General features: G+C 41.4%; 1 protein-coding gene and 1 long non-coding RNA gene across 5 annotated transcripts in view; one reads left to right on the forward strand and one right to left on the reverse strand.

Annotated features, from left to right (window-relative positions):
- Positions 1 to 1117: 1117 nt before the first annotated feature.
- acly.L (ATP citrate lyase L homeolog) overlaps positions 1118 to 25409 on the forward strand; it is a 30185-nt gene continuing 5893 nt past the window's right edge. The window contains exons 1-16 of one of the 4 annotated variants that reach the window (XM_018234533.2): positions 1118 to 1271; positions 7362 to 7548; positions 8478 to 8600; positions 9333 to 9395; positions 10164 to 10354; positions 11879 to 11958; positions 12084 to 12214; positions 14113 to 14231; positions 14824 to 14960; positions 15895 to 15956; positions 16047 to 16164; positions 16275 to 16429; positions 16513 to 16603; positions 17600 to 17629; positions 24464 to 24608; positions 24933 to 25101. In XM_018234533.2, the coding sequence (XP_018090022.1) occupies positions 7390 to 7548; positions 8478 to 8600; positions 9333 to 9395; positions 10164 to 10354; positions 11879 to 11958; positions 12084 to 12214; positions 14113 to 14231; positions 14824 to 14960; positions 15895 to 15956; positions 16047 to 16164; positions 16275 to 16429; positions 16513 to 16603; positions 17600 to 17629; positions 24464 to 24608; positions 24933 to 25101 (1773 nt within the window). In that variant the 5' untranslated portion in view covers positions 1118 to 1271; positions 7362 to 7389. 4 annotated transcript variants of the gene reach the window in all.
- LOC108700753 overlaps positions 4232 to 25409 on the reverse strand; it is a 30951-nt gene continuing 9773 nt past the window's right edge. The window contains exons 2-3 of the long non-coding RNA XR_001933039.2: positions 8755 to 9073; positions 4232 to 5803 (exon numbers count right to left, since the gene is read on the reverse strand). This is a non-coding gene — a long non-coding RNA (uncharacterized LOC108700753). The remainder of the gene's footprint in view (positions 5804 to 8754; positions 9074 to 25409) is intronic.

Below are 25409 nucleotides of genomic sequence, written 5' to 3' on the forward strand. Positions count from 1 at the left end.
CCCTCTCCTGTAAATGCCTCCATCACAAATGTAGAAATCACAATTGTGCATCTTCTCCCAACTGTTAAACAAAAGCAAATGCTTGTTGTGCTGGGCTTGTGCTTTTCACTTACTCCACATTCCTGCTGGTTCCTGGCTGAGCTGTAAAGCTGTGTGTGTTGTACATTGAGTCTTCAACCAGCAGAGATACCAAATATTAGCTCTGCACCAATTCACATTGGTTTGTAGGAGCTACAATGTACGCCTCATCCATCAATTCTTACCTGCTCCCGCATTTCTTTTATCTGCTGCTAAAATACACTCTGAATGGAGCCCGTGATATAATGTCTGTATGTCAAGCTTGAGCCGGTTGGAGTGAAAATATTTTCAGTGAATTCTAGTTACAACATTAAGCATGAAATGTAATTGTTATACAGTAACCGATACTGTTACTGGGCCTTTAAATTGGATGTTCACCTTTAAAGTAATTGTTAGTATGATGCAGACAGGGATATTCTGAGACAATTTGCAATTGTTTTTTATTATTTGTGGCTTGTGAGTTATTTTGCTTTTTATTCAGCAGCTGCAATTTCCGCAAGCTAGTTGCTAGGGTCCAAATTCCCCCAGCAACTGTGCACTGATTTGAATAAGAGACTGGAATATGAATAGGAGAGGCCTGAAGAGAAAGAGGAGTGGTATAAAAATAAATGTGTGGCATTACAGACACAGAGCATTTGATTTTTAGATGGGGTCAGTGACCCTCATTTGAAAGCAGGAAAGAGTGAGAAGAAGAAGAAGGAAAATCATTTAGAAAGTATAAAAAAGAAATAATGAAGACCAATTGAAAAGTTGCTTGGAATTAGTCATTGTATACAATGGTGACCCAGCCCTGTGCTTAATTCTAGTAGCCAGAGACCCCCTTACACTTCTCTATTTGTGTCTTCTATTCCCTGTGTCCAATAGGAATGAGAGTAAAAGCAATGAAACGGGAATATCAGGACAGAAGACAAGTGCAGAGCTTAAGTGCCAAAGACTACATTTCCCAATCATTCTTGCGGCTGCCAGGTGACGTGTCGGGGAGGGGCTGTACTAAGTGCAAGTGTGCTCTGATTGGCTGTTCTTTGGCACGTAGGACATGTGGTGCAGTGTGAGCCAATGAGGGGGCTGGGCGTGTATGTAGCCATGTCAGCAGATGGTGAGGAGAGGGAAGTGGAGGCAGAAGCGGCTCAGAGGCGGTAACAAAAGGAGCCGGAGCTGTGGGACTGACAAACAGTCGGGACGAGCTGAGGCGGGTGAGTGTTCCATGCGGTGCTGCTGCTATAGGGACAGGTATCATACTGGTGTCACAACTCCCAGCGTCCCCTCTATATACTGATCCCTCCGCATCACACGATTGCCATGTAAAGGGCAAGTTCAGCTTTTAATAAACACGTTTAGTAGATTCTATAGAAACCCCTTTTTTTTAAATGACATTTGTGTATTAGTTTTATTAGACTGTCCTCCTGCTCCTGTAGGACCTGCAACTGATCATGGGGAGGCTTGATGCTTACAATTCCCTGGTTGCTAAGGGAATGAAGCCCCAGCAACCAGACTGATCAGCTGTACAATAGGTCTGTCTGCATTAGCCTAAACATTTAGTGTCAGCACCTGGCAAATGTCCCATCTTTTCTGGGAAAAAATACCCTCCTTCCTATATATTTGCCTTGTTTCCCTATTAATAACATTGGGATCAACCGTCAATTTTAACTTGCCAGGCCACTAAAACACCGGCCAGGTGGCCACCCTAGTCCTAATCAGTAGCCCCGTGTTACCTGCAAAAGGTATCAATGTAGCCCCGCCCCCTGAGCACCTGTCTGTCTCTTACTCTCCTCCCCATTACTATGGGATGCTGAACACCGCCATGCAGTTGGTCAGTTTCTATCTACTAACCTCAGGGCAACTGCTTATGTGACTTATCCATATGATGGAATCTCACCCCAATAGAATCTCACCCCAATAGAATCTCACCCCAATAGACTGCCACCCCAATAGACTGCCACCCCAATAGACTGCCACCCCAATAGACTGCCACCCCAATAGACTGCCACCCCAATAGACTGCCACCCCAATAGACTGCCACCCCAATAGACTGCCACCCCAATAGACTGCCACCCCAATAGACTGCCACCCCAATAGACTGCCACCCCAATAGCATGCCACATCGATATAATCCCTTCTGATTCGCTATTGTACTAGTTTAGTGATTGGCTCCTGCACCCTCCCTCTCCCTCTCCAGCTCATTGTTCCTGTGTATTAAGCACAGAGTGTATATATATATATATGTATCTATAACAGGGAGAGGCTTTAGCTCTTATTCCTTTCAATAACACAGTTTGTTTCCTTCATTGACTTTGTGCTGTGGCTCCTGTAATAGAGAAATAACATTCCTTTTAATTAACGGATTTCCCAGGCAGCTCTCCCTATAGACACAGTCCTGCTCCAGTGAGAATTCCATTGAGGTTTCAGTGTCAGTGCTGAATTGTATCTGTTTTATATGAGTGAGAGTCATAAATCATGTCATTTCATTAGTCCTCTCCTCCCCCACTGAGCTTGCAATCTAATCCCACTCCATTGGCCTCTCTATTGGAATGTAATCACTGCCGAGTCCATGCCCCATGCTTATTATTATTATTATTATTATTATTATTATTCTGGGGATTTCCTTGTGTAGGTCTCACTTATTATGTATCAATATGGCTGTAACTGTATCCTAGTATTTCCTCTGTGTTTGTGAAATAATATAACAAATGTCACTTTCTGCCCCAGTGTTTCAGGAGTCCAGAGTCCTTCGTTTTTAATTACGTTATTAATGTTTATTGGGATTATTTATTAATTATGTTATTAATGTTTATTGGAAAGTCGCTTGAGACAGCATTTTCTTCATTTTCGAAAATGTGGAGAAGCTGTGTAAGTTTCATTATGACTAGGGACGCACTGAATCCAGGATTTGCTTCAATATTCGGCCTTTTTCAGCAGGATTTGGTTTTACCTGAATACTTCCGCCCAGCCAAACCGAATCCTAATTATCATATGCAAATTAGGGGTGGGGGGGAATCACTTGACTTTTTGTCACAAAACAAGTATGTAAAAAATGTTTTCCCCTTACCACCCCCAATTAGGATTCGGGTTCAGTAGGCCAAATCGTTCGCAAAGGATTCGATGGGGTTCGGCTGAATCCAAAATAGTGGATTTGGTGCATCCCTAATTATGACATAGACAGTGGGTGAATCTGGTGGGCAGTTGGTTAGATTTGGGGTGATTTTCTATTAATTAAAAGCCAGTAGTGATGTGTTAGTGAATAACGTTGGCCCCTGTCCCACTCCAGCTCACCCTCTCCCAACCAAACTAAAAAGATCACCCCCTCTCTCATGGCTCCAGTAGGGGAGGGCATGGGCAAGTGTATAAATATGGGTTCCAGGGAGGAGAAGGGCGCTGGCTTCCAGTTTGCTATTCTGGCTGCCAATTATTGTTCCTGGGCAAGCAGATAACAGGTCACATTATAAGCTGGAGAGATAATAAGATAATATGTAGCTTGTATCGACATCAAATTGTATTTACCCAAGGTTCATGCGCTCATTAACAAAGCCAGCCTCTAGCAACTGCCACGTATAATAGGGTATAATGAATGCAAATAGATCCTCCATGGGACACGGGGCAATTTTGGGCATTTTCTCATCATGGGTACACTTGTGGCTCAGGTGCTTGGAAATGCTGACTGCCAGTTTCTGAGTGACTGTCACCCGACACACAAGTGCCGCGTGAGTCCAGGTAATTGCCGTTGACATGAACAACGGGGGGTGGTTAGTTTTGTTGATGGAAATTGCCCCAAATATGAGGAACTATTGGCTAAACTTATCTAAAGCTACCCACAGGCTTATAATATTATTTATTATTATTATTATTATTATTATGTAACTGGCCTGATTCATTCCTCAAGTGAAGGCTCCTGTACTCCCGCAGTATCATCCATTTGTTAGCCCCTGCAGTATGATCTGTTAAGGTGGCCATAGACGCACAGATAATATCGTACAAAACAAATTTTCGTCCGATATTCGGTGCGTGTATGGTGGAAAAAGAGCCGACCGATATCGGCAGAAGACTTGGATATTGGTCGATCGGGCTGGATGGAAAATTTTGATCGGGTGCCTTTGAAGGGACCCAAATATCGGCCATTGTTAGTGCTGAATGATCAGATACAGGTAGAATTCTATTGTTTCTATATCTGACCATTCAGCTCTACACGTGTGTATTGAAATGAACGATCTGTCTTGGAAACATCTTTTCCAAGAACGATCGTAATTGTTACATCTATGGCCACCATTAGCCCCGGGTCCAACACTTGCATCTGCCTGATTTTGGCACAGCTTGAGAATTGTTTCATTTGCCAATGGCTTCATGTTATAATGATATTCGTCCTTAACATTGTCTGCCCCTACATCATTCATTTACTCACTAACCCATAGCCATACCCATAGCCGTCAGTGATTGTTGCCTAACACTTTCCATAAGACTAAGGGGCATATTGATCAAAATGTGACATTAAAACTCACTCGGGGTGTGTCTGTGTGCAGTTGTGTGTGTTCCACTGCACAGAAATTCCCCTGTTCACTAATTTAGTTCTTGATATTATTACATGTTGCTGAATCACCAACATATTCCACAGTGCTGTACAAGAGAATGGTGGGTGCATGATCAATACACGGAGACGGGGGGTATGAGACACAGGGTGGGACTGAGCTGATGAATTACAGTTCCCGTCTGTAGCCATCGGGATGCTAAAACATGTAGTTCAGCAAGAGCATGAGAGGCACGTACAGCACCTTCCTGTTGTTTTGGTTACTAATTGTATTGTGTTAGCCAGAAACAAGGTGTGTTGTAATTAGGGCTTGCTCTCCTTCAGAATCAAATAATGGTTTCTTTAATTCTCTAGGGAATTTAGGAAAATATCACTTTTTATATTTGAATGGAAAATATAGTGAAGGATCATATAGTGTAGCTTATTTGTGTGTTTAACTGCTTCCAGGGAAGAGCTGTGTCTCGTTATTGATCATCTCCTAATAAACGACTGATGCTGGTTACAGAGTGATGATATATCTCTGTGTTTATATTGGGTATACTCCACCCCCTGCTGTAATATATAAGGATATTAGAGGTCACTGAGGTTCCCTGGCTATATAAAGGCACAAGGCTGCAGGTCTTATTTATGCAGGATATAGATCTCTGGGGAAATGTTGTTGTTTACTTACAACTCCCAGAACCCCTTTAGAATGCTGGGAGGGGTAGTTGTATGTAGAATGCCTGTGGTTGCCCCATTTCTCAGATTAAAAAGCCACGGTGTGTGTCTGTAAGGGAACAGCTGGGGGAATATCCGCTGCCCATGTGATGGGGTGACACTGGGTGCCAGTAGTTTGTTGGAGACAAGTTATTAGGAGAGAGCGAGGTTAATAATAACTTGATGTATCTGTTCTAGTTTACTGATTGGCACCAGCCCAATGTGACTGTAATGCAACAGGACAGAGATTTGGCAAAGGTCTGTGTGACTTACATAATGTATAACTGGCACTTGCCAACAGGTTTTACAGGAAATGTTAATTTTATCATTAAAAATACAACTATGCCCTTATCTCTCACCTTCTTTTTTTCTACTTTTGGCACATCAATTTCTTTAACTGGCTGCTGGTTTCCTGCAGAATTCGCTGTACAGTCTGTGCGGTAGTGTCTGTGCGGAGAAGGACAATTGCCGAGCTCCTCATTCACTAGTGACCATGTCCCTGGGTTACTGGGCCTGTGGGAGAGGATGAGACAATGGCTCAATGTGCAATATGATTCATTCATTCTCAAAATATATCAGAGGAAAAAGCAAGTTATAGTGGATAAAATGATGGCTTTGTAGGTTTCTGGTCTACATCTTATTAAAGGGGTGGTTCACCTTTAAGTAAACTTCTTGTATGTAATAGAATGGCAAATTCTAAGCAACGTTAACATTGGTTTTCATTATTTATTTTTTATAGTTTTACAATTATTTGCCTTTTCCTTCAGTGCCTTTCCAGCTTTCAAATGGGGGTCACTGACCCCATGTAAAAAACAAATGCTCTGTAAGGCTACAAATGTATTGTTATTGCTACTTTTTATCCCTCCTATTCATATTCCAGTCTCTTATTCAAATCAGTGCATGGTTACTAGGGGAATTTGGACCCTAGCAACCAGATGGCTGAACTTACAAACTGGAGAGCTGCTGAATAAAAAGCTAAATAAGTCAGAAACCACAAATAATAAAAAATGAAAACCAATTGCAAATTGTCTCAGAATATCCTTCTCTACATCATAGTAAAAGTATGAAGAACCCCTTTAAAGGTGGCAAACACAGGCTGATAAAAGCTGCTGTCCTGCGACTGAGTTGTCAGCTAATTGGGAAGTGTGTGGGGCCCTCCGACAGGCTTCCATGATTGATATATGGCCGAGAGTCGGACAGGGATAAAAATCCCATTGGATTTCTATTTGTTGGTGTGGTTCCGTATTCCTTTCATTATGATCCCTAGGGCCCACAATCGGATCAGCTCGATATCACCCACATCAGGGTGGTCATATTGGAGAGAGATTGGCTTGTTTGGTGAATATGTCTGTGTATGGCCACATTTACTGTATATGAGAAAGAAGGACTCTGGCTGCCCCTTGCCATGAACTGGTTAATGTGCATCTGGTTTGGTTTTACACTTGGGGCCTGAAATTGTAGTTGCAATGTTTACATTCAGCTCATTTTCTTCTTCCCCCAAAGTGACTGCTGTACATCATTCCATCAGTGTTTTTTGCAGAAATGCAATGTTTGCACTCTTCTCTACTTTGTGTGCTGGGGGGCAACATAACTAAGTACAACTGAGCTAAGCTAAGGTTTAGAGCTTAATCCCTATAGAAACAAAGATTTCTTGTGCTGCAGAAACTGCTGAGGGGGTTAAGTGACCCGTTCCTGTCACTGTATTTTATATGTATGAAACTAACCCTGTGCCCTGATCAAATATGTACAAAAGTGGATCTCTTATTAGAAAAGCTCATTTTTATTACAGAAAAGCTCATTTGCCCTACATGTTTCGACCATAAAACTGTCTTCATCAGGGGCTCAGAAATATCAAGTAAAAAAGGATTATTTCTGTGCCCCTGAAGAATGATCATGTTTTTGTAACTTTTTCTTTTCTGTAAATAAACTTTTTCTAATAAGAGTGTGCTGTCCAACCTTGTAAATTTTGGATTATATAGACAGGCAGCCTCGTGTTGTATTGATATGAGTGTGCACCTTGTTACCTTCCATAGTTTACTGGTACAAAGCACTAACAGTCTGTTGCCCGCAGGTACTTGCTGGTACACAGCAGCCACAACATGTCAGCCAAGGCCATATCTGAGCAGACGGGGAAGGAGTTCTTATACAAGTTCATTTGTACCAGTGCCGCTGTGCAGAACAGATTTAAATACGCCCATGTGACTTATGACACCGACTGGGACCGGCTCACCCAGGAACACCCCTGGCTTCTTACTGAGGTAAGTCATTTGCTGAGAATGGAATCCATTTTTTTTTCCTATACAGAGTCTTAAGGTGGCCATACACGGGCTGATAAAAGCTGGAGACAGACCAAGTCGGCAGCTTATTGGCCCGTGTATGGGGCCCCCGACGGGCTTCCCCGATCCAGATCTGGCTGAAAGTCGGTCAGATCTCGATCGGATGGGACAAAAAATCCCGTTGGATCGTGGCTGCATCTGTTCGTTGATGCGATCCGACCCCTGTTCCCATGCGTTAGGATCCGATCGTTAGGCCCTAGGGCCCACGATTGGATCAGCCCGATATTGCCCATCTCAAGGTGTCTATATTGGAGAAAGATCTGCTCATTTGGCAACATTTCCAAACGAGCGCATCTCTCTGTGTATGGCCACCTTAAGTAACATTGCACAATGTATCACTAGCATTACTGATGCTTCCCACATCTATTCTATAGACTACAGAGCATTCCAGGCAGCTTCCTATATTATGTGTATATATTATGTGTAACCACAGTTATCTGAATATAAATGTCCTAGAAGCATCATGTTGTGCCTACAGAGCAGCACACTTAAACCTTATTAAATTCTGCCCCAGCGGACTATCCATTTGGGATCTGGCTCGTACCCACATCAGTGAGATAAATCTAATCATTTCTACATAAATGGAATTAGTGCACCAAGGGCAGAAGACCTCAGGAGCCTGCTCATAGTAATGCAATGCTAACGTTGTAGTGATGGGAAGGGCTGCAAATCATATACACAGTCACATACAAAGGCTTTTCCATTTTAAAATGTATAATTGCCTTTGTCACTCAGGATTGGTATTTTCTGGTCACTGGGATATAGAGTTTGTAGGTGCTTTTAGCTAGAGAAAGGCAGGCTTGGATGAACATGAGCATCAGAATTCAATTAAAGACTTAACTCTCCTGTAGCCTCTGGTGGTGAAGCCTGACCAGCTTATCAAGCGTCGTGGGAAACTGGGACTGGTCGGGGTTAACCTTAACTTGGAACAAGTGAAGAGCTGGTTAAAAGCACGTCTTGGACATGAAACCACAGTGAGTATCCATCAGTCTGTACTCCCTGGGAAGAATCAAGTCATGACTCGCTAGCTGGTTTAGGACTGACAAGATATAGATATATATATATATATATATATTGAATCTTAAAATAACAATTAACATTCCTATAAAAGGGGTATTAAATGGCTACCGTCATAGTCCAGAAGGCTTGAATCAATGTCGGATGCTCAGAGAATGTTTTTAATCCATTGTTGCTGAGATGAAATGTTTGTTTTCTTCTCCAGACTCAATGCATAAATCACTCTGCCCTGTCTCCTTGACTAAATCACTGTCCCCAGATCTGCTGCTTCAAACTGTCATTTTCTGCTCCCCGCTGAGCTGTCACATTGGCCAATTAGCAAGATGTATTCCCAGCTTGGCTTCCAGGTTAGAAAGGCTCCGTGCCATCAACTTGATTGGCCGCCCGTTGTCAAAATACAGCTTGACGAGATGCACTTTGCAGTCTTTGGCTGGAGAGAGAGACAAAAATCTGACCTGAATTTAAAGTAAATACATTCATTCAAATATTAGAAGATTTATGCTGAAGAACTCGGTAACATTTATGCTGACAGGAGTGTGTATATATAATATTTGCTGCAGTAAACTACACAGTAAGCAGTGCTAGAATGGGCTTTAGATCTGGAAAACACAGATCATTGTAGTAGGCAAGAGCTGATAACTTGTATGTATTGCCCAGGAGTTAATCATTGATTCTTTTTTCCACCCCAGATTGCTAAAGCCAAGGGGATACTGAAGAATTTCCTGATTGAACCATTTGTCCCCCATAAGCAGGTGAGATCCATTCAAATATTTTTTGTGCACCGACCCCCCCAACAAAAAAACGTTTAGATTTTTCACGTGACTCTCTAGTTGAGCTTACAGACTATGTGCAGACATGTGATGTCAGTGAGGTAGAACAGGACATATTTGCTTTTATTACATAAACAAACACTAGCTGGGGTGAAGTGGTGCTTATCACTAAGGTGTAATAAGGAGATCCATAAAATGATGCTGAATCCTGCCCACAGCTTGCTACTGGGTAATATCTTTGCTTTTGTTATCATATTGCCAGTTCCCTTGCTCTCAGGGCTGGGGATTGGAAATATTGTAATGCCCCAAACTGCTCCAGCGCTCCACTAATTTTCTAATAAAATGGGTAGGGCATCCAGACAAACAGTATAGTGATTAACAAGTTGGTCAGTACTACTGTATCATAGTAACTACCCAATGAAGTGAGGGTAATGAGAGGTAATCTCACAACAGAATCATGTTATGGTCCCAATGTGATCCCTCTCCTAGAACCCACAATGGGTCCCCTGTTCTCTTGGTGGAGACTAAAGCTGTTGAGTCTGCTATTTGCTAAATGAGGCCAAGTATTTGACTATACCCCAGAAGGAATTGTGTTGTTCTTGTGTGAATAACTAATATATCGCCCTGTATCTAGTGGAAGGGTCTCTATGCACTTGTGCTCCTTCTGGGTCCATTTTCTCAAGTGTTTCTGAGATGTATTGTATATTCATGAAAAGGAATGTTCTATTATATATTGTTTTTCCCTCTCAGGAGGAGGAGTACTATGTGTGTATCTATGCAGCCCGAGAAGGGGATTATGTGCTGTTCCATCATGAGGGGGGTGTAGATGTGGGTGATGTGGACTCTAAAGCCCAAAAGCTGCTGGTCGGTGTAGGAGAACGTCTGACAGAACAACAAGTCAAGTCCCAGCTGCTCATTCATGTGGCACAAGATAAAAAAGAGTAAGTTATAAGGATGGCTCAAGTCATCCATATTGTATATAGAATAAGAGGAGAGCCACACACACATACAGCTGGTAGGGTGTTGGGTGGCATGGACTGTGTATCAGCATTTGGGTGAGATAGCTTTATATTGCCTTAAAGGGGACCCGTCGCCCAAAGAAAAATATTCAAAATCCAATTTTATCATGTTAGTCAAGCAAAATTAATTTGAATTACACTGCATAAATTTTTTGAATCTTGTTTCCTTCAGTCTGACAATTCATAATTATAACAAGCAGGCAGGAGCCAATTTGTGGACACTGTTGTTAAGACAAGTCTTGTATCATCTCAGAGTCTTGTTTGTGCATCAGAATGGGGGAGCTGATGTCCATCCCCATGTCCTGGTTACACAATTAAATGGTGAAGAGATTGGGGGGAATGTGGGGAGAGCAGTGACATGTAGGAAGTGCTGAATGGAAAGTGAAAGTAATTGTCTAAGGCATAGAGGAGGGGCAGACAATATTGATTGACAGCTGAGATGTTTAAATGAGCTAAAACAGCTATGAATGCTTGAATAAAAAATATAAATTGGATTTCATGTTTAATTTGAAAAGGACTTTTATTATACAGATTTTTGTGTCTGGGTGACAGGTCCACTTTAAATTGCAATTCCTCTGTACTTAGAAATATCTATCTAGTTCCACTGCACACATAGCTTACACTTACATATTATATATACATATTTAACAAGTAATACATTTCTCCTATTAACTCAGCTGACTCTGTTTTTCTATGGTTGCTTTATGAGCAACAAAAGCCTTTTTTCAGCCTGATGGCCCTTCAGGCTTTTACACTGAGTTGTTGTGCAAAGAGCCTTGTATTAACAAATGACACAACATAACACAATGTGGAAAGCCCAGAGCTCCACTAATGCATCAGTGTAAAGGCTATGGAACTGCTTGGCCTCCTCTTTTTTTATCTTTATTACTGTTCATCTCTGTATTGTGGGAGAGGGATGGACCTTGTTGTCCCTCTAGAGTTCATATGCTATTTTATATATGTATGTATGTATGTATGTATGTATGTATGTATGTATGTATGTATATGTATGTGTGTGTTTTATATTGTTTGTCATGGTACACATGTAACAGGCAACTAAGCAATACAAATAAAGGTAATATTAAGTCTGTTCATGACTTTCATGATGATGTAGCCTAAGGCATCACTTAATCTGGGACAACAAGAATGTGAGCCTGGTAAATTATAGGAGCACATGTTATTGTGTCTAGTGTAGAGATTGCAGCTGAGTTCTCTAAGCTAAGGGTCACCACTAGCTGTGCCATATAAATGAGAGTAACCCGACCTGCTCATTTAATATGTGGGGTTCCCTTGCATATGTGCCCATATTTTGTGCCACGGGCCACTCTGGTGGATCCCAGAATTGGGGGCAGATCAGGAGGTTGTATTCATTGTTTTGGGGTTCCATGTGGAATATGAGTTCATTACTGTGCCAGTAGAATGACCATCATATCTGAATCTCTGCAGGGTCCTCTCCAGCTTCATAACTGGTCTCTTTAACCTGTATGAAGACCTGTACTTTACCTACCTAGAAATAAATCCACTAGGTAAGTAACACCAGATCTATTATTTGTAGCTTCTACCCGTCATTCCTTTATTGTTGAATACAATTATTTATTGTTTTATTCTTCTCTCCTACCATATCTTCTACCACGTTCCTCTGATGCTAAAGTTGTGACACAGAATGGAGTGTACGTGTTGGACATGGCAGCCAAGATCGACGCTACAGCTGACTACATATGCAAAGCCAAATGGGGTGATGTGGAATTCCCTCCACCCTTTGGGAGAGAAGCTTATCCTGAGGTGAGAAACCAGTTGGTGTTTTAGTGGGAATGGAATAAACGTTCACATCTAACCCTTAAATGACATTTTCTATTGAGCCTTTCATGCAGTTTGAAGACATGTCCGACCTAAAGGAAATTGGATTTGGAAACAAATGTCATTCTAAGCAACTTTCCAATATATTTTCAATGATTTTAAAGTAATCTGAAAATGTATGTGCTAATGAAACAATATCTGTCTTATATACCCTCTACTGCTTGTCCTCACAACATGGAGAGTGGGCTCTCCGCATCCAACGCTCCAATTCCCACAATGCCTTGTATCTTCTGCGATTAACAGATCCAAGTGCAAAGCAAGTTTGGGAACTGGAGTCTTGGCTGGAGAACTGTAACATTGTTTCAGTGGTACGTTTAGTCAGAACCGGCAGTGCAGAGAATAGCGAGGGTCATGGCGATCCTTCTTTCAAAAGCCATGAGCCCTGTGATTTCTATCTGCTGTCACATTTGGTGTTCTAGAATTTGGTGCCAGGAACACAGTGTACTGCAAAAGAGTTAATGGGAAACCATTGATCTGGCCTCCATCATCTCCCTCCCTCCCATTCAAAATAATTCTACAGAGTTGCACATTCATTACATTAAGAGCTTAGATCCTGAACAGATGCCAGAACTCAATGTATCACTCGGCCTTGCCACGTCTTTAATCAGTTTTGCTGTTTTAATAAATCACTTTAACCACTTTTATCCTCCAGAGACGTCTCTTCTCAAGGTCGTCTCAAGGTGATTCCAGGCTGTCGCAGTGAAAAAGAAATACTGCATTGTGTTGCAATTATACAGAGGCTGACAGTCTTGCTTATCCGTCAGAAAGAAATCCATTTGCACAGAACTCCCATCATTTATTCTGTTTCTGTGATTTATCATTTATCTTCTACCAGAATGTTGCTGGTTTACAGGGCTCATTCATTGAAAGGCATTTTCTTTTCAGCTTGAGGATGTGTGAAATGAATTTAAAGGACAAGGAAATCAGGATTCAGTAGAAAAGCATACCTCCAATAAGTTCAGCAGTAGTCCTAAAACACCTCAAGTGTTTGCCTGTGGCAGCACAATACTTAAAAAAAATAAAATAAAATAAACGCTAGTCTGTTAGTTCTAAATTCCCACAATCCATCACTCCTGCACTAAGACCAAGACTGCCATCATGCGCAATAAATCAAATTGTAAGGGAGCTTTCAACAAGCCCACATTCACCATGACTACACTGACCTGCCTTTCTTTCTATTCGCAACAATCGTAAGCGATGTGTTGGGATGCAATGGTGACGCTGGGTGATCTGAGTGCAGGAGAATAAGCGACACGTGTGGGTTAGCGGAGAGGATACTTTTCGCACATGCGCAGAGGACTGGAATCTCACATCTTGATGATGTAGAATTTGGCAAAATGGCCGTGGCAACGGGAAGGGAAAAAGATTTTGCAGAGGAGAATGCTGAAAATGAAATTATATTTTGGCAAATGAACCTAGCGATTGTAGGCATGGCCCTTGGTCGCAGACCTATCCCTAACTGATCCGATCCGATCAGGGACAGGAAGGGCTCCTCTGTAGCACACTTTAATGTCGAGGGAAAGGCTTTCCTTGTCCTTTAAAACTCCATTATTCAGGAAAGAGCATTTCCCAATAACCCTGTTCAGTATCCACAGGACTGTACAGTTTGACAGATCTATTACCTACTGGCTTAACAAGAAAATAACAGGGCAGCAAAATAAGTTTAGGGCTTGTCCTATGTTTGGTAATTGTGTGTAGACCTGAGAAATGTAGACTTATTTTTAGTAATAAATTAATGACGTCATGTTCAAGAGTGTTATTGTGACTTTTATTGGCCTTTAGTGTGTCTTTTGCCTTTTATGCACTTGCTCGTTCCCTCACAGGAGGCCTATATAGCTGATCTGGATGCCAAGAGCGGTGCCAGTCTGAAACTCACTATCCTCAACCCACGTGGCCGGATCTGGACCATGGTGGCTGGTGGAGGAGCCTCTGTTGTGTACAGGTGAGTGAACGTTGGGGCCATTACTTTCATTTTGACAAAATATGAGTATTTAGTAGATTCTTAATATGCAGGTTTTTAGTATCTGTTTATTGTTTTCACTTTAAATGTACAGTTTGCTCTATGCTCCAATAGGTAACGGATGCCGTTATAAATGAAGGGAATATTATAATGAAACAGCTTTGTTTATATGTGAATATGTATATATTAGTCTTTATGCTGACGGAATATATTGCACGATACTTAAGCTCATATATTAATTAAAGTGGTGTGTTGGTTATATTTGTTCCACATAAAGTCATAATTTAAGGTTGAGGGCACAATGGGCATATGGCCTGCTTCTCTCCATCTGTGTTGTAAAGGCAGGCAGAGAGAAGCAGAGAGAAGCCGATCCACAGATCACACTTCTCCAGAAGGATTCAGCTGCCTGAACTGATAGTGCTTTATATTTGCAGCCGCATTCAGACAGAGGTGATCTATGAAACTTTTGTAAAGGGGCAGGGGTATGAAGCTTCCCCACCCGTACACACAGCCTTACACACTAGCAATGATTATGTTCATCAATTGTATCATTTTATTCAATTATTTTTACCAGTGACACCATCTGTGACCTGGGTGGGGTGGACGAACTTGCCAATTACGGAGAGTATTCTGGTGCCCCAAGTGAACAGCAGACGTACGATTATGCCAAGACCATATTGTCTCTTATGACTAGAGAGAAGCATTCAGATGGTGAGCATTGATGTACCATGTCCTGCCATCATTATATATATATATCATCTATAGCAGGGCTGCTCAATACTGTTTTATATTTCTCTGTCTGAAGGAAACAATCTGAAATAAATGATCTGAGTGGCAGAATTATGTTACCTATATGTCCTGGCCAAGATTCTTTACTTCTACAAAGTAAAAGGGAAACCCGTTTGAAAAAAGTTTGTTTGATAACGTTCCCCTGTTTCGCAGCTTTTATTGAAAAAATCAGGAAATACATATATTTCTTATATGTAATGCTATATAGAGCATAACTAAACTTAGAGGCTTGTTTGCTATGTGTAGTAAGACTTATCATACATACAATAATTTAATATCATGTATATATATCAGCTGCTGCTCAGTTACAGCTGTCATCAATCATAGACCGAAAAATAGGTCAGCAATAGCCTGAGGACTATGGCTTGACATGGCTGCCCTACAGAATAGAAGTTCTTTAAGTAGAATCCGCTGCTGTAAATGTTTTGGAAATTCTGCAGGGTGTTCGGTTTAAGACAGTTGGCTTAAATAAGAGGTGAGGGCAATGGCAAGAATAATGTTAGGGTTAGAACCCTAATGTTATAAAACCAATACAAATACCATGCTCCAATACCCCTTATACTTTGCCAGCTAACGTGCCATCTATTGTAATGTTTAGTATGAAGATAGAGAGTAATAAAAAGGTTTAAGCAGAGGGTCATTGCAATGGTCCTTTCCAGCATACTCATCCCTTTGCTCCAAGGCACCGATATGGTGGGAAATATTATCACAATGTACATACTAGGCCATTGCTTATAAAGCACTTACTGACCCCAAAGAGAGACTCTAGTGCTGAGAGCTCTGAATGGTAAAGTACTTGAGTACACAAGCAATTCAAGTCATAACAACTGCATCTTGTGATTTGTCCTCCTTTCAGGTAAAATCCTCATCATCGGGGGAAGTATTGCCAATTTCACCAACGTGGCAGCAACCTTCAAGGTAGGATTAGAAAGCTGTATACTGCTTACAGTTTTGCTGTAAAACATCATTATCATTAGAAGTAAATGATTTCACCCTGCTGTCTCCCAGGGCATCGTGAGAGCCATTAAAGATTCCCAGGGCCCTCTGAAAGAACATGAAGTGATGATCTTTGTGAGGAGAGGGGGACCGAATTACCAGGAGGGGCTTCGTGTCATGGGGGAAGTCGGTGAGAATTCAATTTGCTTTGAGAAATCACGGATTTTCCAGCGATACAACATTAATTGGGTGCAAGCATTGCTCTTGTTTGCTAAACATGCCCATTTGACATTATTTTAGGTAAGACTACGGGGATTCCCATCCATGTGTTTGGTACAGAGACGCACATGACCGCTATTGTAGGCATGGCCCTTGGTCACAGACCCATCCCAAACCAGCCTCCAACTGCCGCCCACACTGCCAACTTTCTACTCAATGCCAGCGGCAGCTCTTCAGTAAGTTCCAGGTCAGGAAGGCTGGAGATTTTCTGTGATCAACACCACATGTGAAATGGCTAATGTTAAACCCTTCCTTTCAGACACCAGCTCCAAGCCGAACAGCATCTTTCTCAGAATCCAGAACAGAGGACATTACTCCAGCCAAAAAATCCAAGCCGGCTATACCCAACGGTAATACTAGTATTTACATTACTGCTCTCATCGTTTCCTTTGCTTCAAAACAAGTCCAGTTTGGGTTCTGAATGTGAGAGTGAGGAATGGCTGCAATTGCACATTGTCTCACCCAGTCTCCTGTTACTCAGTCTGGTTCACTTTATTCTATATTTGCTGATCATATTAAATTGAGCAAAACTTATAATAAAGCCCATCCAATAAGTTGCTGTTTTGCAGAGAGTCTTGCCTTAACTCGAGAACTGGGAAAGTGATGAACGAATTTGTCCCGTTTTGCTGCATCCAAAAGTTCTCAAAGCGGCGAAATTTCACGAAACACATTGAAGTCAATGGGCGTTTTTACTTATGGTGACTTTTTTTGTCCTAATGCATTAAAGTCAATGGGTGTTTTTTCTTCTGGGCGCAGTTTTGCAAAAAATCGCACATGGTGAAATTTGGAATTTCGCTGTGAATCCGTGGCTGGTAAATGAATTCGCTCATCACTACTGGGCAGCAAATGTGTTTTAGTAGAAATAATATAAATGCAAGTTGTAGGTTACATGGCAGTGTGCTGGGGGTATATTTCTTTTCAGTGCTGGGGTAGCCAGAGATGTACAGAGCCAGCAGACATGTAGGGCAGCAGCTGTGGTGCCATCAAGCCCAGCTCAGTACACAGAGATTACAGATTACTCCATATCTGCAGCTGCCCTGCTCTTGTTGAACTACAGCTCTGTACAGCCACTGATGCCTGTTGAGTCAAAAACAATATGATAAAGAGTTTTGATTTGCCATCAATATGCTCACTCTTGTTCGGAATCAGACTATACAGAAAATAGGGTTGAGCCATGTCTGTAGAAGGTTATGGGCAGAACAATGATCCTGTAATAGAGTAAGGAGCTCTCTATTTATCTATTTGATCCAACAAGTGCTTGGTTCCTTAATACAGGGTAGCAGCTTCAACAGGCATTCTTTGCAGCATATATTTAGGCACACACCCTAATTTTCTCCTTTTAACAGATTCTACAGCCTTGCATGGAGCAGCTACAGGTAGGCAGGAAGCTGAGAGTTGGGTAATAATAATGGCTTATGCACTGTCTCGGTCTGCAGCGTGGCCCCCACTGTGTGTATTTACTGCCTCTTGTCTCTTTCTACTGCCACATGCCCACAGCCAGTATTCCAGCACGGACTGGTATTTGTTCCTTTAATAGCGGTGTCGGTTCTTTTATTCCCAGAAAGCAATGCCAGGCCATGTCTGAGTCCTTGTGTGTGTCCATGCCCTGCAAATATCACATCACTCATCCATTCATTATTCTCATATCAAACCACCCTGGATGGCCGTACCCTGCATATGAACAGTCGCAATGAAATATTTTGCTTTGGGCTTTTTAAGTTGTTTAGAAGTGAAAGCACCATCATATCCTCATATTTCCCTGCATAATTGTACTAGTAGGTGGGTGAGATACTTTTAACCTGTGTGACTGGCTGTGCCCCAGTAAAGTCATAACATGCAAATGGGGAAATCTTAAAATTGATGCTATAGATATAGATATGTTTAATATATCTGTAATATAAAGACCAAGTCTGGAGCAGGATCTTTTCTTTGGGTCCCATACGGGCATAGAGCACAATGCAAGATCTCACTGGGTACATGAGAGTGTAGAGGAAGGCTAAAGCTTTGGCACAGGCTTGTGCATGCTGCTGGGGATAAAGGACACTGAGCTGGTGTTTAACCCTTTGCCTGCCAAGCACGTACACCGTACGTTCTGGCAGGCAAGGGCTTTAACTGCCAAGCACGTACATTGTACGTGCTTGCAGTTTTACATGCTGTACTCTGCATCAGCGGCTTTAGCCGCCTCTGCAGAGGTTTAGCAGCATTGACAGCCCCCTGGGCAACGAGGCTGGGGGGCTGTCATGTCGGTCCTGCGACTGGATTGTCGCAGGGCCGACCTAAAAGAGGCAGACACAGCAAATCGCGTGTCTGCCTTGCTGCTCTGCTTCCTCCTGCTCACCTCGTGTTCCAGCGACGCCCACACACTTCCTGCTTGCTGTAACTCTGCAGATCTCTCTTCTCCAGCTCTTAGATCAGCCAAAAACGGTAAGTGCCCTTTATTTTACACACTTGCATACACCTACCTACCTTATACACACATACACACATATTTTAGTAGTAAAAAAAAAAAAAAAAAAAAAAACGTTTTTTTTAATTTTTCATTTTCCACTTATATGCACTTATATGCATTTATATACACTTATATGGACTTATATACACACTTATACACTGTCACACAATTCTTGGAAGTGTACACACATGTATACACATTTTATTTTTTTACTTTTTCATTTCACCAATTTGTGTTTTTTTTACCCATAAAAACTGTTTATTTCAGCAGCGTGACTATTGGATAATCGATTTCGGCCACTAATTACGCTGTCGGTGCAGTTATTTTGTTATTTCATTGATTTGCACAATTTTTGTGGTTTTATTGCAATTTTATCCCTGGATTATTGTTCCTTATGTATCTTTAGTATAGTTTTGCTGTTTGGTGCTTTGGTATATTATTTTACTTAGATTGATCCGTCAGAATATATGCTTTCCAAAAATATATGGTTTTCTGGGGTCTTTTTACAGTTTGGGGGTCTTACGGCACATAACGCACAGTTGGGGTTCTCTTTTCAGCAGCTTAGTTGGCCAGTGTGAAAATTCATATGCACATTTTTCATTTGCGGCCGTACACACCATATACTTTGGTAAATCTATACATATTGGGCATCAAACTATTCAGTAGACCTCTGATGTCCATATTTGGGGTGATTTTTCTTTGTACGTAAAACATTGTGTGAGATAAATGTGGCATACTTCAACATTTTTAGGCGATTTTCAGAAATGTAAAAATCTCTATGTTTATAAAAGTTTTGCAGTTTGGTACTTTGCTGTAGAAAGATGTCTTTATCTTGGTTGTTTTCGTCAGAATGTGTACTTTCCAAAAACATATGGTTTTGGGGGGTCTTTGCTGTTAGGAGGGTCTTGAGGCACATAATATGAAGTCAATGGTCTATGTTTACAGAAGGCGAATCGGCAGCAGAGAAAACTCATATTCACTATTTACATTTGGGGTCCGCACATGCCAGCTGCCTTGGTATATCAATGCATATTGGGCATAAAACTGTTCAGTAGACCCTTGGCATCAGTATTTATGGTGTTTTACAATTGTATGTAAGAAGTTGGGTGAGATAAATGCGGCCAATTGCAATATTTTTAGGCGATTTTCAGAAATGTAAAAACCGTTGCTTTTATCGCCAAATTTAGGAAAGGCTTGCGACTTGGTACTTTGGAGTACAAAGACATGCATACCCAATTTGGATTCGCGGGAATGTGTAATTTCCAAAAATATATGGTTTTCTGGGGCGAACATACTTTTTTCTACCTTTGCCCCCCCCCAAAACTATGTAAATGTGTTGATTTTGCAGTACCTGAAATGACAGACCATATGGGGGTCTTCCTTTTGGGGCCCTATATGCCACGTGCTTGGGTACACCTATACATATTGGGCATCAAACTGTTCAGAGGACCCTAGGCTTTCATATTTGGGGTGATATCTCTTGATACCTAAAAGTATGTGGCTTATACGATGCTGCAGGGTAGAAATTTTGAGGTGATTTTTGGAAATGTCGCCAAAATCATCAAATTTAGGAATGGTTTGCGGCTTGGTACTTTGGAGTACAAAGACATCCATACCCAATTTAGATTCGTCGGAATGTGTACTTTCCGAAAATATATGGTTTTCTGGGTTGAAATTACTTTTTTCTGCCTTTGCCCCCCCAAAACGATGTAAATGTGTTGATTTTGCAGTATCTGAATTGACAGACCATATGGGGGTCTTCCTTTTGGGGCCCCTATATGCCACGTGCTTGGGTACACCTATACATATTGGGCATCAAACTGTTCAGAGGACCCTAGGCTTTCATATTTGGGGTGATTTATCTTGATACCTAAAAGTATGTGGGAAATATGATGCTGCAGGTTGGAAATTTTGAGGTGATTTTTGGAAATGTCACCAAAATCCCCAAATTTAGGAATGATTTGCGGCATTGTACTTTGGAGTACAAAGACATGCATACCCAATTTAGATTCGTGGGAATGTGTACTTTCCGAAAATATATGGTTTTCTTGGGTGAACTTACTTTTTTCTACTTTTGCCCCCCCCCCAAAACAAGGTAAATGTGTTGATTTTGCAGTACCTGAAATGACAGACCATATGGGGGGGGGTCTTCATTTTAGGGCCCCTATATGTCACGTGTTTGGGTACACCTATACATGTTTGGCATAAAACTGTTCAGAGGACCCTAGGCTTTCATATTTGGGGTGATTTGTCTTGATACCTAAAAGTATGTGGGTAATACGATGCTGCAGGGTGGAAATTTTGAGGTGATTTTTGAAATGTCACCAAAATCACCACATTTAGGAATGGTTTGTGGCTTGGTACTTTGGAGTACAAAGACATGCATACCCAAATTGGATTCAGGGGAATGTGTACTTTACGAAAATATATGGTTTTCTGGGGTGAACTTACTTTTTTCTACCTTTGTCCCCCCCCCAAACAATGTAAATGTGTTGATTTTGCAGTATCTGAAATGACAGACCAAATGGGGGTCTTCCTTTTGGGGCCCCTGTCTGCCACGTGCTTGGGTACACCTATACATATTGGGCATCAAACTGTTCAGAGGACCCTAGGCTTTCATATTTGGGGTGATATCTCTTGATACCTAAAAGTATGTGGGTAATACGATGCTGCAGGGTAGAAATTTTGAGGTGATTTTTGGAAGTATCACCAAAATCTCCAAATTTAGGAATGATTTGTGGCTTGGTACTTTGGAGTACAAACACATGCATACCCAATTTAGATTCATGGGAATGTGTACTTTCCGAAAATATATGGTTATCTGGGGTGAACCCACTTTTTCCTACTTTTGACCCCCCCAAAACGATGTAAATGTGTTGATTTTGCAGTACCTGAAATGACAGACCATATGGGGGCCTTCCTTTTGGGGCCCCTGTATGCCACGTGCTTGGGTACACCTATACATATTGGGCATCAAACTGTTCAGAGGACCCTAGGCTTTCATATTTGGGGTGATATCTCTTGATACCTAAAAGTATGTGGGTAATACGATGCTGCAGGGTAGAAATTTTGAGGTGATTTTTGGAAATATCACCAAAATCACCAAATTTAGGAATGGTTTGCAGCTTTGTACTTTGGCGTAGAAAGACATGCATACCCAATTTAGATTCGTGGGAATGTGTACTTTCCAAAAATATATGGTTTTCTGGGGTGAACTTGCTTTTTTCTACTTTTGACCCCCCCAAAACGATGTAAATGTGTTGATTTTGCAGTACCTGAAATGACAGACCATATGGGGGCCTTCCTTTTGGGGCCCCTGTATGCCACGTGCTTGGGTACACCTATACATATTGGGCATCAAACTGTTCAGAGGACCCTAGGCTTTCATATTTGGGGTGATATCTCTTGATACCTAAAAGTATGTGGGTAATACGATGCTGCAGGGTAGAAATTTTGAGGTGATTTTTGGAAGTATCACCAAAATCACCAAATTTAGGAATGATTTGTGGCTTGGTACTTTGGAGTACAAACACATGCATACCCAATTTAGATTCATGGGAATGTGTACTTTCCGAAAATATATGGTTATCTGGGGTGAACCCACTTTTTCCTACTTTTGACCCCCCCAAAACGATGTAAATGTGTTGATTTTGCAGTACCTGAAATGACAGACCATATGGGGGCCTTCCTTTTGGGGCCCCTGTATGCCACGTGCTTGGGTACACCTATACATATTGGGCATCAAACTGTTCAGAGGACCCTAGGCTTTCATATTTGGGGTGATATCTCTTGATACCTAAAAGTATGTGGGTAATACGATGCTGCAGGGTAGAAATTTTGAGGTGATTTTTGGAAATATCACCAAAATCACCAAATTTAGGAATGGTTTGCAGCTTTGTACTTTGGCGTAAAAAGACATGCATACCCAATTTAGATTCGTGGGAATGTGTACTTTCCAAAAATATATGGTTTGCTGGGGTGAACTTGCTTTTTTCTACTTTTGACCCACCCAAAACGATGTAAATGTGTTGCTTTTGCTGTACCTGAAATGACAGACCATATGGGGGTCTTCCTTTTGGGGCCCCTGTATGCCACATGCTTGGGTACACCTATACATATTGGGCATCAAACTGTTCAGAGGACCCTAGGCTTTCATATTTGGGGTGATTTTGCTTGATACCTAAAAGTATGTGGGTAATACGATGCTGCAGGGTAGAAATTTTGAGGTGATTTTTGGAAGTATCACCAAAATCACCAAATTTAGGAATGATTTGCGGCTTGGTACTTTGGAGTACAAACACATGCATACCCAATTTAGATTCATGGGAATGTGTACTTTCCGAAAATATATGGTTTTCTGGGGTGAACCCACTTTTTTCTACTTTTGACCCCCCCAAAACGATGTAAATGTGTTGATTTTGCAGTACCTGAAATGACAGACCATATGGGGGTCTTCCTTTTGGGGCCCCTGTCTGCCACGTGCTTGGGTACACCTATACATATTGGGCATCAAACTGTTCAGAGGACCCTAGGCTTTCATATTTGGGGTGATTTCTCTTGATACCTAAAAGTATGTGGGTAATACGATGCTGCAGGGTAGAAATTTTGAGGTGATTTTTGGAAATGTCGCCAAAATCACCAAATTTAGGAATCGTTTGCGGCTTGGTACTTTGTAGTACAAAGACATGCATACCCAATTTAGATTCGTGGGAATGTGTACTTTCCGAAAATATATGGTTTTCTGGGATGAACTTATTTTTTTTACTTTTACCCCACCCCAAAACGATGCAAATGTGCTGATTTTGCAGTATCTGGAATTACAGAACTGATAGCTCAAATGAGGTGTCTACAGTTTAGGGCCCCTATATGTCACGTGCTTGGGTACACCTATACATATTGGGCATCAAACTGTTCAGTGGATCCCAGGCTTTCATATTTGGGGTGTTTTACATTGATACCTAATGATGTGTGGGAGATACGATTCTGTAGATTGGAAGCTTTGAGGTCATTTTTCAAAAAATTCACCAATTTCTATAAAACATTATAACTTTAGGAAACAATTGCAACTTGGGAGTTTGGAGTACAACGATATGTTTACCCATTTTTGATTCACCAGAATCTGTTCTTTCTAATAATGGGTAGTTTTCTAGGGTAAACCTACTGTTAGTGGAATGTTTGGCCTTGAAATCAGAAGTATGCCGTTTGGGGAGCGGTGCTTTGGACATTTGCTAGTGTACTGCTTTTAGATTTTGATCTATACAAGTGAGAAATCTCCATAAAACTATATATATTTGGTATTGCCGCGTTCAGGAGACACAGACCTTTCCAAATCAGCTGTTTTCTCATACATAAAGTAAATAATGTTTCTGATATATGTGATTGTTCTTTGTGAAACATGATTTTTTTCATTTTATTGGACACTTAGAAGCCTATATTTTTTTACAGAAGTAGAATTACACCAAAATTCTTGCATATTTTGAAAGTTCAGGTTGTCCTGAAAAAAACAATATATTGTTTTCCTGGGTAAACTAAAAGACCGCCCCAGGAAGGGGCCTAAAAGTGAAAGAGTGCAAAATATCTAAAACCTGCTTGGCAGTAGATGTTCGCATCTAGGACAAAACGGCTGGCAGGGAAAGGGTTAAGTACTTGCTTCCTATGTGGTGTGTGTATTGTCCCTGCTTGAGTCCATTCTGCTGGTTCTGATTGTGAATAGTAATGGTTCCTGATTGTATTCCTCATACATATCTTTGTCTCTCTCAAGCAGCCAAGGCCACCACTCTGTTCACCCGTCACACCAAATCAATAGTTTGGGGCATGCAGACGAGAGCTGTGCAAGGCATGCTGGACTTCGACTATATCTGCTCACGCTCAGAACCCTCGGTAGCTGCCCTGGTTTACCCTTTCACGTACGTATGATATATCAGATACTTTTTTTTTTGTTTCAACTCCATCCTGAAGGTCCAAACTTTGCTCATGGGCTGACCCGACACTTGCAAGTGCATTTGCCAGCACATCAGGCAATGGTACACTGGTAAAATAGTCTCTCACATTTCCAGGTGGCTTAGCACCATAATGTTGGACTACTGGAAAAACACAGCGCTCAAAGAAGCGAGTCTATTCCATTCATGTTTATATAGTTATGAGTGAATAAAAACGAACACTAATTACTTATTGATGAGTGAATAAAGCAAAAGTGATTGATCACAATGCTGTGTTCTTTCTCCATGCAGAGGCGATCACAAGCAGAAGTTTTACTGGGGCCACAAAGAGATCCTCATACCTGTCTTCAAAAATATGGCAGATGCAATGAAGAAGCACCCGGAAGTGGACGTTCTCATTAACTTTGCCTCTCTGAGGTCTGCGTACGACAGCACCATCGAGACTATGAATTTCCCACAGGTCAGTCTCCCCGATTCTCCTTGTTGCAACACAGATATTAACACTAATTAATGTTACTCCCAACATTTTGTTCTAACAGTTCCAGTATAATTGTTGGTGCCGCCCAATCTTGTGGAGTAATACAGGAGGTGCCAAGATCTGGTGTGTTAATGACTTGCAAGGGATTAAATACAGGTGGGGCATGGGTACAAGAGCAGCTCCGTGACCCAATAGCATCTGAACTGTTACAATTTGGTACATTTAGTTGATAGAATTAGTGGATACATTTCTCAGCAGCACCAGTGGGATATTCGCAACTATTGTATCAA

Source organism: Xenopus laevis, chromosome 9_10L (assembly GCF_017654675.1).
Source record: "Xenopus laevis strain J_2021 chromosome 9_10L, Xenopus_laevis_v10.1, whole genome shotgun sequence".
In the NCBI taxonomy this organism is placed as follows: domain Eukaryota; kingdom Metazoa; phylum Chordata; class Amphibia; order Anura; family Pipidae; genus Xenopus; species Xenopus laevis.